Raw genomic sequence first — 12,037 nt, forward strand, 5'->3', positions numbered from 1 at the left:
GTCCTCTACTNTACTAATAATAGACTACGAATAAGGTACTACACAACAAATAAAAGAACAAACAAAAGAAACAAGAAGTAAATTTAAAGTAAATTTACCTAACCTATCAGAAACTACATTCCACAATACATGATTTCTGATAGGTTGAAATTCTTATTCTCTGTTCTCTGTTCCCTGTTCCTTTTATTGTGCGGAGTCCCTAAGATTCAAAGACTGCCAATTGCGACATAGGGCGATATTCATAATCTGTTTTTATTTTAAAACTGTCTTAAATAATGTTTTAAGATGCTAAGGCTGCAGTCAAAGTCTCATTACAAATGCTTTGAAGCATTTGGTTGATCAATTAGAAAAAAGAATTTTACAAACTGACCAATTAAAAATTACTTTAAAGCATTTATATAGTGAGACCGCGTTGATCCTACTCTAATACAGTTTTCGAAGGTGTGTTCCCTTTTTACTGGCAACCATCATAGATTATGTTCCGATAGCTGTGTCGAAAATTTTCTTTTCAGTTACAAGATTAGTAGCGCTGTAACTAACATAGCTGTGTTCCGTAAGAGATCAGCTGACACTATAGTTTGCATTTGCTTTATCGGCTTATCCAGAAAGGGGGTTATTTTTACTCTTATAATATATAGTTATTTTAAATAATGAAATTCTTCATTGTTGTATTTACAAATTATATTTTCAATAAAATTTTGAACTCTTGGCTTCTTTCTTTTCGGATGATTTTTGTTATCGTCATAAATAATATTTATTATTTTTTTTTCACTTTCAGAACTTTTACTTGAAAGTAATTCATGAAATACAAATAAATCCATTTTTTAAATAACAAATTAGACAAGCCGATAAAGCAAATGCAGACTACGGTGTCAGCTGATCTCTTACGGAACACAACTATATTAGTTGCAGTGCTACCAACCTTATAACTAAAAAAGAAAATTTTCGACACAGCTATCGGAACACAACCATAATGTCACAACACTGCCGCAGCCATTCCAAAATTACTGTGATATTGTCAGCATTATTGTAACGTCATATTTTGGAACGGCTTTGCAGTAGACTGGCAGTAGTATAAACAGACATGGACAAACGTACTAAATTGTCAATAAATTTTGAATAAAAACAGCAGCGATAGTTTTTTAAAAAAAGATAAACTAATTATGAGATCACCAATTCAAGTAGTTTGATCTAGTGTTAAAAACTATATGGACACAGTTAATGAATATTCAGAAATAGAATTTAAGAGTCATTTCCGGTAAAATGAATATATATCCATCTTCTGCAGTTAAATATAATGTATATTTTTTATTTTCTGGATCAAATATTTCGATGTGTGCTTCTTTAAGCGACGCCATATTGCACTGTAACCAGTGTAACCGCCTTACTTACGAAAGCTACAATAATCGCAATGGCAATATAACTATCATTTATGACGTTATTGAGGAACTAGACACTGTCGCAGCACGCTGCGTAGTAATAACAATTTTTCAGTACTACCAGTGTATATCGGAGCACACCCCGGATTGACTTATAGGTTTCTGAGTACAAGAATCGTAACACTTACTTAGGCTTAAATTATAGACGTAAGTAACGCACAAGCTTTCACGTATGACGTACAATCTATTGCCGTATCTCCAAGAGACGACAATACATCGTACGTCATACGTCTACAACGTAAATCTCTTATGTCTGTTTTATAATAGGATCGCAAGTCGTAAGGCACAGATTTTTGCATAACGCATAGTGCAAGTGAATAAACTAATCAGAATCTTTCTTTTCATCCTATTTCATGGAAAAGAAGAATTTCGATTGCTTAATTCCCTTATGCATTTATACATTATGCGTTATGCAAGAGTCTGTACTGCAGCCAATAAGTGTAAGAAATTGGCCAGTTACAGTTAAGTGTGAGGAGAATAATCGGCTATGATGATTAATTTCTTACTATTACGACTAATTACGGCTTACTATTTACGACTCTATTGTAGAACAGCTTAAATAAGTGTTACAATTTTTGTGCCCTTAGAGACTGTACTTAAGACAATCTTAAATGTAAGATTCGATACTATGATAGGCCTGTTTCGCGTCGTATCTATAGAAAAAGAAATAAATAAAGATGCCTTTTCATGCTGATGCTCATTTTCGGCGTCAAAATAAGTCATGTAATAGAAATTTACGAATATCAAGCGTCAATTTTGATCATGGATTTATTTTGATGCTAAAAATGAGCATCGAGTATCAGCATGAAAAAGCAGCTTTAGGTCGCTAACCAAGATTGGGTTTGATACATATTCTGGAAATTGGATATATATGAATGCGTATTATATATAGAATATGTATCAAATTTGTATGATACCTTTTAACATAATCCTAATCTCTGATTTGTTAATCTTATTGACTAAAAAACGTTTTTAGATTTTTGAAGTTTTAAAGTATATATTGCTGATTGGGAATAACTCCAAAAACTTTCCAGTTTTATTAAAAATGTAGTTTGCAAATAAAAAACGGAAAGGAAATAATATTGAAAATATAAGTATAGTATATACAATTATGTATATAATAGTGAATTTGATATGTAATAATTTAGTAATTCGTTGTAATTTTTGCTATGATCGCGTGAATTTAATTTGAAAATACATATAATCTGATATTATGCCTGATATTATAATTTTCTAATTAATTTCCAATATAATTACATGTCGTATTTCAAATTGTTGATATCGCAGTAAAATGTAAGGCTGTGATCAATCGCTTCAAATGCTTTGAAGCGTTTGATGGACCAATTAGAAAAAAGAATTTTACGAACTGGCCAATTAAAAAACGCTTCAAGCGTTTGTAACATCGCATTATCATACCCTAAATTTGTTTTACCAGTCCAAAACATCTAAATAAAATTATCGGATTAAAAAATGAGGTTATATAACGTATAATACATAAACGTATAATAATAAAGTGGTATCATACTTCAATATCATATGTAGAATATCAATGTGTAATATACTGGGTATGATACGTTCCCAACCCTGCCGCTAGTCCTCCTGTCGCGAGGATCAGAATCAACTGAGGCTTCGAAAATGATGGCGAAGCATACAGCGTCGAAATTTCTTTGGACATTTGACTCTCATCGCTACAAGAAAATTTTACGCCGTGATCTGACCGTATTGTCTCCGCATACTTTATGGAGGCAGGAGCCATAACTAAGAAGAAGAAGAAAGTCATAGGTCGGTATTCATAGTTAGGGTTTATATTCAAGATCGTTTTAAATACGATCTTAAGAAATCATAAACCAATCAGAGGGCTGCATTAAGAGTCTTAATTACTTAAGACGGTCTTGAAATAAGAATCGATTGTGAATACCGGCGTGCAAGAGTGTGGAAGTGGGATAAGATATATATTCTTGAATATGCAGAGACATTTGATTGGTCAGAGCGCACGCGCATCAAGAAGGTTCTCAACTACTTCCTAGTCAATAGACAATTTATGCATAATAATATATAATAATATATAAAACAATTAATACTAACAATATCTTATGCTATTATATATAATTATTGTTAATTTTATGTTACTAAATATTTTCAAAATGATAAAATAAAAGTTGTAAGATGCTCATTTAATGTACAAATCCATTTGACATATGTTCTAGCTTTTTTTATTGAAGAATATAAATTTCTTGTATTAACTTGTTTCTGACGGTAAGTTTAAATGAAACTTTATGAGAACAAACTTAAATATTTACTTTATAATTATAACGATTTTGAAATTGCTGTCTTACACAAGTGTCTCAATTTAAAAGAGAATAATTACAAAAGGTTGTACCTTCAACTTGTAATGTAAAATTCTATAAATTTATAATTAAATATTATCGAAATGGTACGGTAAAAGCCAATTTTTTCTAGATATTACTGATATTAACTTTTGTATTACATATATATGTATTTGTATTACATATATTATAGATTTTTCTTATATTTCAAACACGAGAATCTCTTTAATGTTTCTACATATATTTACATACATTGTGATGGATAAGAAGCAAGTATAAATTGATATAAATTACTGTATTAATATATATTATTGTCGATTTATAAACTTGACTCTTAGATTCTTTTTAAGTGTCGAATTATATTAATTTGGAAAATATATACATTAAGTTCCATACATTGATTATTGTAGGTTACGAGATACTCTTCGACAAATTTTTCATCCAATTATAAACTTTATTTATCAATTCATAACAACATAGATGTCTCCAAAGATCTCAAACTATACATGCAGACATCTGTTTCTTTATTTTCATTCACATTGAGATTTATGTACAGATGTTATATTTTCTTTAATCCTATCCCAATTATAGTAAGAATAGACCGAGTATGAGATTTGAAATGTGAAGACTAGGTAAAAAAGGACAGAAAATGGATGCTATCGCCATGGTAGAAGGGATAACATGGTGTTGCGATCATCTCTCTCTGAATTTCCGCCGTCTATGTCGATAAGAGACTAAGGCTGCCAACTGTGTAACGCTAAACATGGGGGCGATATTCATAATCCATTTTTATTTTAAAACTGTCTTAGTCTATAATGTCTTAAGACGCTAATACAGTCCTCGGATTGACATCTTAAAATTGTATTTAAGATAGTCTTAAATGCAAGAATCTTTGTTTAACATACTTTATGATAACATACATTTTCTCTTTGAAGGTGGAGATTCAGAGAGAGAATTTGCTTGCAAATTGCACACGCCACCATGCGTATAGCATTCCCTTTCTGATGAGGAAAGAGTGGGAGGAAGGGGGGAAGTAAGATGTGAAAAAAAGAAAGAGAAACGGTTGAGTGTGCTCGAGCAGAGAAAGAAAGCTACACACATGCTTTCTGTCCTTTTTTTACCTGATTTTCATGTCAAAGGAGAGGACAAGCTCAGTCTATTCTTATTATGTCTATAACAACAAACACCAAATAATAACATAACTATTAGTTATAATTCCCTCCCATTCAATAATATAACTGTTATGTTATACTATAGTTATGTATGAGTGGAAAATTATAATTACAATTGTGTTAAGTCGATTCTACATTAGTTGCAAATCGATCGTAAATTTGTTGCGACAGCCAATATGAAGTGTTGATTTCAAAATGCAAGCTTCAGATTGCAACTAATGTAGAACCGGTTTTATAGTTGGTATTTGTTGAGATCGTGCGCGCGCGCGTGTGTGTGTGTGTGTGTGTGTGTGTGAAATTAATCCATTTTGCTAATGTTCGCCAATAGCGTTTATAAAATTCATCAAGATATAAATATCCCTATCGCTTTAAACTGTTCTACATTAGTTGCAAACCGATTGCAAGTTCCGCCAATCAATATGAAGCGTTGATTTCAAAAAGCTTCAGTTTGGCTGCCGCAACAAACTTGCGATCGGCTTGCAACTAATGTAGAACCGGCTTTACATAGAAAAGAACTCGAGCTGCTCTCAATAATGCAACTAATTGATAATTAATGTAACTAATTTCTCACATATATTTTATAAAACTCTTATTCTTCAATACAAATTTACATTGAGTTGGCTGAAAAACATGACCTGATGAGTCAAATATATCTATAATAGTTACGTTTACATCGTGCACTTAATCTGCGACTTATATGATAGATTTTTGTTTAACTTACAAGATAAACAAGGACACCTATTATGAAGGCCTAAATACACGATATAAACGTAGCGAATTAATGTTCCTGGAAAATGCCCTTTCTTTTACAAATGCTTTGACAAGTTATATCTTTTAGAAAGATCTTTCGAAACAAATATCTTGTTTTATGCTAGAAGGAAAGGGAATGTAATCAGGTACGCATTTTGAATGCCGTAAAAACAGCGTGTTGAGATACTGTCAATCAATCGCAGTTATTACTGATTGCGCGTCTAATAAACTCTCACTTAGAAGGATTGAACTATTCATAATCGGCGCACTTACAGTATTCCCTGATCTATTGTTACTAAAGGGATAAAAGCTATCGATATTTGTATGAAGAGAACAGATACCGACCTTATCTATCGGTGAAATGCAGCTTTCGTTTATTCCATGTTGATTAATGTCGTTTTGAAGTAACCTAATGTAAAGTTCGATATGTCTTTGTCCACCGTTACGAATTTCAAGTGTCGGTATCCAACGAAAATAGCATTGTGTCCAAAGCTCGAGACTAGAAACCGCATACAAAGGCTTTATAATTGTTTCGTTTTCCGTTTTTATCTTGTTGGTGGAACTACAGGGAATAAATAAAGGATTATAAAACAACAAGATGTCTTGATCATTGAATTGTTCTCGCCAGTCCCAAACGCTACGAAGTACAAGAGGTGTGTTGGGATCCTGAAAAATCCAAATTATGTAATGCTTGTAAGTTTATTAGCTACCGACCTCACATTTGGAGATCTTCTCAGAAGAGGATGAGCTCAAATAAAATTTATTACCATAGCTGCCACTGCCCGATCTCTTTCACAGTTAAAGATAAAGGTATCAAAAATGGAAACATGTGCCGCGTCCCATAGTGTGGTCAAATATGTTTCCGTAAATTCAAATTCTGTTGGATATTGTTGACACAGTTGCCACACACAGTCGAGGTATAAAAGAAACAATGGAGACTGTGTAAATTAAATCAAGATAATTTGCCATTGCTAGTATCCCAAGTTTTTTTTAAGTGTTTCTCAATGGTAAACCAAGTTCTAATTTGCCATGCGTACCTTTTCTGAATTAGTTTTCACGATGTGGCCTAATCTATCACAAAACGGATGGCCACCAGCGACCCATTCCTTTTGTAATAACGATTGAAAGCCTACTATAGTACGAAAGTGATGATCCAGTAACAGTTGCGCTAAACTCGATATAACGCAGCACAAGTCTCTAGCAGCACCTTCTAAAAACGATTCTCGTTTATGACACAAGTTGACTTTGATAAACTCTCGATTCTTTTCCAATTCCACATGATAACGTCAATAAATAAAGTCGATTGCTTCTGTTAAAAAATTCCTTTATGTCCGTTACATTACGTCTGCAAGCAGATTATCTGAACAACTACCTTGTAAGATGACGGAAATTCCTAAATTAAGATGATCGCAAACTTCAACTGTTTTTTGTAAGCAATACGATATGTATTTAAGCCATTTTGTGTTTTCTAATAATGAATAAAAATTATTATCTTGAATCCAGAATTGTCTGATGTTTTCTGAAATAAATATATAGACATTTTCTTTTTTGCAATCTGCAGATCCACTTGCAAGTATCAGTATTATGGCATATGATAAAGATTTACCTGGTGTACACAAGTTAATAAATTTAGTGAAACTCGCTGCTATTAACTTTACATTAATTTCTTTATTTAATTCGATAACAACCGGTGGTATCTTTTGAGGATGGCTTTTACGAACATTTTCAAACATAATATTCTCCTGCATCCTCTCTGTAATTGTTGGTAATAATTCAGACATTTTTACTAATGCTGCACCATGGGAACTCGTCCAGGACCATACTGGTGGTCTATTACCTTGAAAATGTCTAGCTGCATCTGTCAACTGACTATCCGTCACAGACGCAGGTACCACTACATATTGCGATAAACTACAGAGATAATAACGGAATTAAAATTCGGTTTCAACGAATTCGTTTCAAATGCATACGTAATTACGTTAATTATAATGCAAACTATGTAAATGTACTCATATAATGAGCAAGTTACCTGGGACAAAGTTGAAACTTGGCATTAACCATAGATAATCTCCAACCCTTTTTCGTCTCGTCGCTACACAACGTTCTTTTCAATTCATTTTGCCAGTCTGAAATATCCCGAAATAGTTGTACATTTTTGTCAAGACTACTGTAGTAAGCCTCTCTGTAATTAGACATACAAAAATTCATTTTGAGCTCATATGAGCATGTGTTATGCACATATGTTGTATATTATATTATGAGAAGAGAGGATTTTTTTAATAGTGTTACTTTAATAACCATAATGTTCGTAATTCTTTGGTGTAATACTAACTTGTAATCGTAGGCAAATAACAGTTGGTGCCTACTAGGAAAAGCATGATGTAGTAGTGCAGTCAGAAGATTCTTACCATGTCCAACAGGTGAAAATTTGAAAGAAAACGACCATGTTCTTAGATTCTGCAATTCATAATGCAATACATAACTTTTTCTTCTTTGTAAATGTTTGTAGTTTATATACAACAAAATTAGTTGACTTCAAACAATCATTAGTTAGTGCTCTGCTAGAGAATCAACTTTCGACACTCATTCTACTATCAGAAAGAGTGTCATAATATCAATACAAGTTCGATCTTATGTATGTTATAAGATGGAAAACTTACTTTGCAAATAATAAATATCCCTTTTACTTTCGATGGTACCGTATTACCAGGAACTAACTTCCTTTTTTTATCTCCTATCATAATATAAATTTCATCGATATTTGTCAAACACGTATCCGTATATCCATACAAATGATTCTGTTGACGAGTAACATTCTGTAACACAGATTCTTGGATATCATGTCTAAATATCGGTTCACGCTTTGATAATCAAACCAATGATTGCAAAGTTACATATTGTTTCGTGTATATATACCTCTCCATTTGAATCACCACTGGTAACAAAGGTAAGTTTAAAATTGGTAACTGACAAAACACCAGATATGCCTTGTTTTAGATCACTAACGGGTAAAAACATAAGAACACTTTGCGCCTCGGCAATAAGAACTTCTCCTGGCAATAATTTTATGCTATTTTCAACTAATGAATTACGTCGGCTGGAACTAAAGGTCTACAAAAGGGTTATGTATTTGAATATTCAGATGCTTCTCCAATTTCATTAATTGAAAGCTTATATAACAATGCCGAGATAATTAAAAGCGAGAATGTTTATACAAATTTAAATACAGTTGACAATTACCTGTAACTCGTGCTCCTCTAATCCTACGTAACTAATAAAGTTGTTGCTACTTTTGTTTTCCATAATATTCGATCTCGAGATCAATCTCAAGAAAATCAAAATTTGCAGGTTTAATATGGTTCCTGCAAAGTACCGACAAGCGCCTAAGTGATATAACGCTTCATTTAATTTTCTTCTCGCATAATTGAATCCAAAATCCAGTTGACACTTGACAACTTTTTCAGGATACGATTACGATATCGTTCGTGGAAGCTAGAAATTTAAACTCCACTTAGTACAGGTCGTGGTGGAAGCACAGTATATACAGTAGCGCGACAGATTCTCTGTCGGCACCTTTGATGTTGGCCAAAATGGAGTGCGCATGCGTGAAATAAGTAAGTTACCTAGCATTGCCATGGTTATCACCTAAACTTCTTTCTCTTTTCATCCTTTTTTCACTCTGTCAAAATTCCTCGCAAAACTCACTAGATTTATTCGATCGTAATCCAATGAATTCGATCAAAGTGAGTAAGTGCTATGGTAGGAATATATTAGAGCATGAGACGCGAATAAACCTAATATTGCGATGAAATAATTTAGACTTTTATGAAAATTAATAAAAATAAATTGTATATTGAAAAATAAAGAAATAATATATAAAAAAATTAGGAAAAGTATTAAATTAACTTAAAAATATATATTTGTATAAAAAAATATTATATAATTACATATATATATATAAAAATATTATGAGAAAAGTGATATAAAAGAAATTTATATACATGTATGTACAAAAAATAAGTTTAAAATACAATAAATACAATAAATAAAATACAATAAATAAAAAGAAATCTTTCTTGCTCGGTTTTCTATGTTACTTTTGTTCACTTTTTCAAAAAAATTAGACCTCTTGAGGTTTCTCACACAACATTTTATCAAATGGACAATACACGTATTACTTCCCTCTAAATTTCTTTGAACCATGTATGCTTGAAAAACAAAGTTATTTAGTGGAATATTGAAACGCTCATTTAAATAGAGAGAGAGAGAGAGAGAGAGAGAGAGAGAGAGAGAGAGAGAGAACAATAAAAGGAAGAAAACAGGAGCTAATTTAATTTATATTTACTTATTTAAATGCGCATTTAAGAGCGCATGCGCACTCCATTTTAGCTAATATTATATAAGATATGTTCAGCAGTGTAAATCTGAGATGCGAGCTAGCAGATGGAGCTTGATCACGTGATCTTCACGCAATCAGAGTGTCAAAAATTAATTCCAAACACTACAGAGCTATAAATTGTCCTTTAAAGTTAGATTATAAAATGAAATTATTTATTTTTATGAATAAATAAAAAATACCCTATTAATTGAAAATTTCTTTCGCTTTAGAAACTGATAATAATTTTTATACTAAAAATAGATCGTTACACAATGTAATGTGAATGTAGCAGATTCATATACAAGGTGTGTTTTCGTAAAAAAAAATACTACTTTACTTAAATACCTGCAATTTATAAATTATATCACTTGATATATATATTTGTTAGAGTCTTTAATATATTAATAGTTTGATTTTATATGTGCAATATAAGCTTTGATCTAAAAATTAACTAGCAAATTCTATGTTTTTAAATACATAACTTCAAATTCATAAAGGGAAAAGAATTAAAAACTTACTTTCTTCGTTAAATATTGTACACAGTATACTCCATCAATTTCTATTTGATTTCTTTTTGATAGCATTTGTTTGAGCATTTGTAAATTCAGACATTATAACAGTTCAAATACACTATTTGTAAAATAGAAGTATTAAAAGAAATGAATGTACGTTGTATTAACGAATCAATTAGAAACATTATTATAAATATACAGGTTATAAATTTAATTTAAACGCGAAATTTGCATCAGCTCTGCGAGCTCTGTCTTTTGTCCGTATTCAAAGTCAGAGTTAAAGCTTCCTTAAATTTATTTTTAGATGATCAGCCAATAAAATAATTCGTAGAGTATCTATAGAGTATCTATAAAAGATAAATTAAGGAAGCTTTAAATATAAGGCCTGACTATGAATACGTGTATTTGAATCCGGAATGAATCGAGCAGCTCGATTGGCTCTAGAAATGTTAATACCGAATGCAGATAAGGGCTGTGGTCAAAGTTTCGCTACTAACGCTTTGAATCATTTGATGGATCAATTAGAAGAAAGAATTTTACAAATTGAAAAACGCTTCAAAATGTTTACACCATCGCGTTGACCGCACCCAAGATGACAGAAAGATGCGAGTTGTCAAACGAATTTCGAGGTAAAAGAACAAACGGACACCTCCAATTTGCAATGCCGAACGCATCTATAAAATCAAGAGAATTGCGCTACTATATATACTGTGGTAGATGGGATTGAGCATGGTATGGGAGCATGGTATGCTCAGAGTATCAATTATGAAACTTTTTTCTTAGGATGAAAAATGAAAAGTGAAAATTTTTACCATTGAAATTAATGGAGAAATTTTTTACTTTTCACTTTCCATCCTAGGAATAAAGTTTTATGATTGATACTCAGTTGCCAGAGAGAATCAAAGGAAAGTGGAGCGAATTCGGAAGCCGCCATCTTTAGTGCATCGTTAAAATGAATAGGAGATATTGGCTCCTGCACACAAAACGTGACAACGCGGTGAAAGTTGGCGCGATAGCCAATCAACGTCTCACTTGCTCGGAAGTAAAGCCAGCGGCACAAGATGCTTATTTTCCTGCTGGATTGCTAGCTGGATTAGAATCTTGCCATATTGGTTGCAATGCTGTCAGTACCAGTATGGCAGTCAATATGGTAGCAAGATTTTAATCGGCTAGCAATCCAGCAGAAAAAGCATCGTGTGCCGCAAGTTTAATAGATATATAATTTCCACCGCGCGACAAAAGTTGAATTTAATTCAACATTTGCCGCGCGGTGAAAGTAATATTACATCATTTCTAGAAGTTTTGCATGGTAAAATTAACTTAGTGAGCTATATCTCCTTATTCTTATTTAACATTGGATGAACAACAAGGATAAAACGGTACACAGAAGCATTCGATGTTTGTGAACGCAGCCCTAGTATTGTGTGTACAGTCACAGAAAGACTGCAATACTTTTTTT

The 12,037-nt window shown here is 32.2% G+C and overlaps 1 protein-coding gene across 1 annotated transcript; it reads right to left on the minus strand.

Annotated features, from left to right (window-relative positions):
* Nucleotides 1-5,877: 5,877 nt before the first annotated feature.
* On the minus strand, nucleotides 5,878-8,991 carry LOC105623788 (myotubularin-related protein 10-B). Its single transcript, XM_012205165.1, has 10 exons — nucleotides 8,929-8,991; nucleotides 8,605-8,799; nucleotides 8,349-8,504; nucleotides 8,021-8,145; nucleotides 7,718-7,870; nucleotides 7,295-7,599; nucleotides 7,061-7,207; nucleotides 6,726-6,898; nucleotides 6,456-6,626; nucleotides 5,878-6,354 (listed from the first exon to the last, which is right to left on the minus strand). Exons 1-10 carry the CDS (start codon nucleotides 8,989-8,991, stop codon nucleotides 5,878-5,880), a joined length of 1,965 nt encoding a protein of 654 aa, XP_012060555.1.
* Between the last annotated feature and the right edge of the window lie 3,046 nt (nucleotides 8,992-12,037).

The sequence above is a fragment of the Atta cephalotes genome (genome assembly GCF_000143395.1).
Source record: "Atta cephalotes unplaced genomic scaffold scaffold00064, whole genome shotgun sequence".
NCBI lineage: Eukaryota > Metazoa > Arthropoda > Insecta > Hymenoptera > Formicidae > Atta > Atta cephalotes.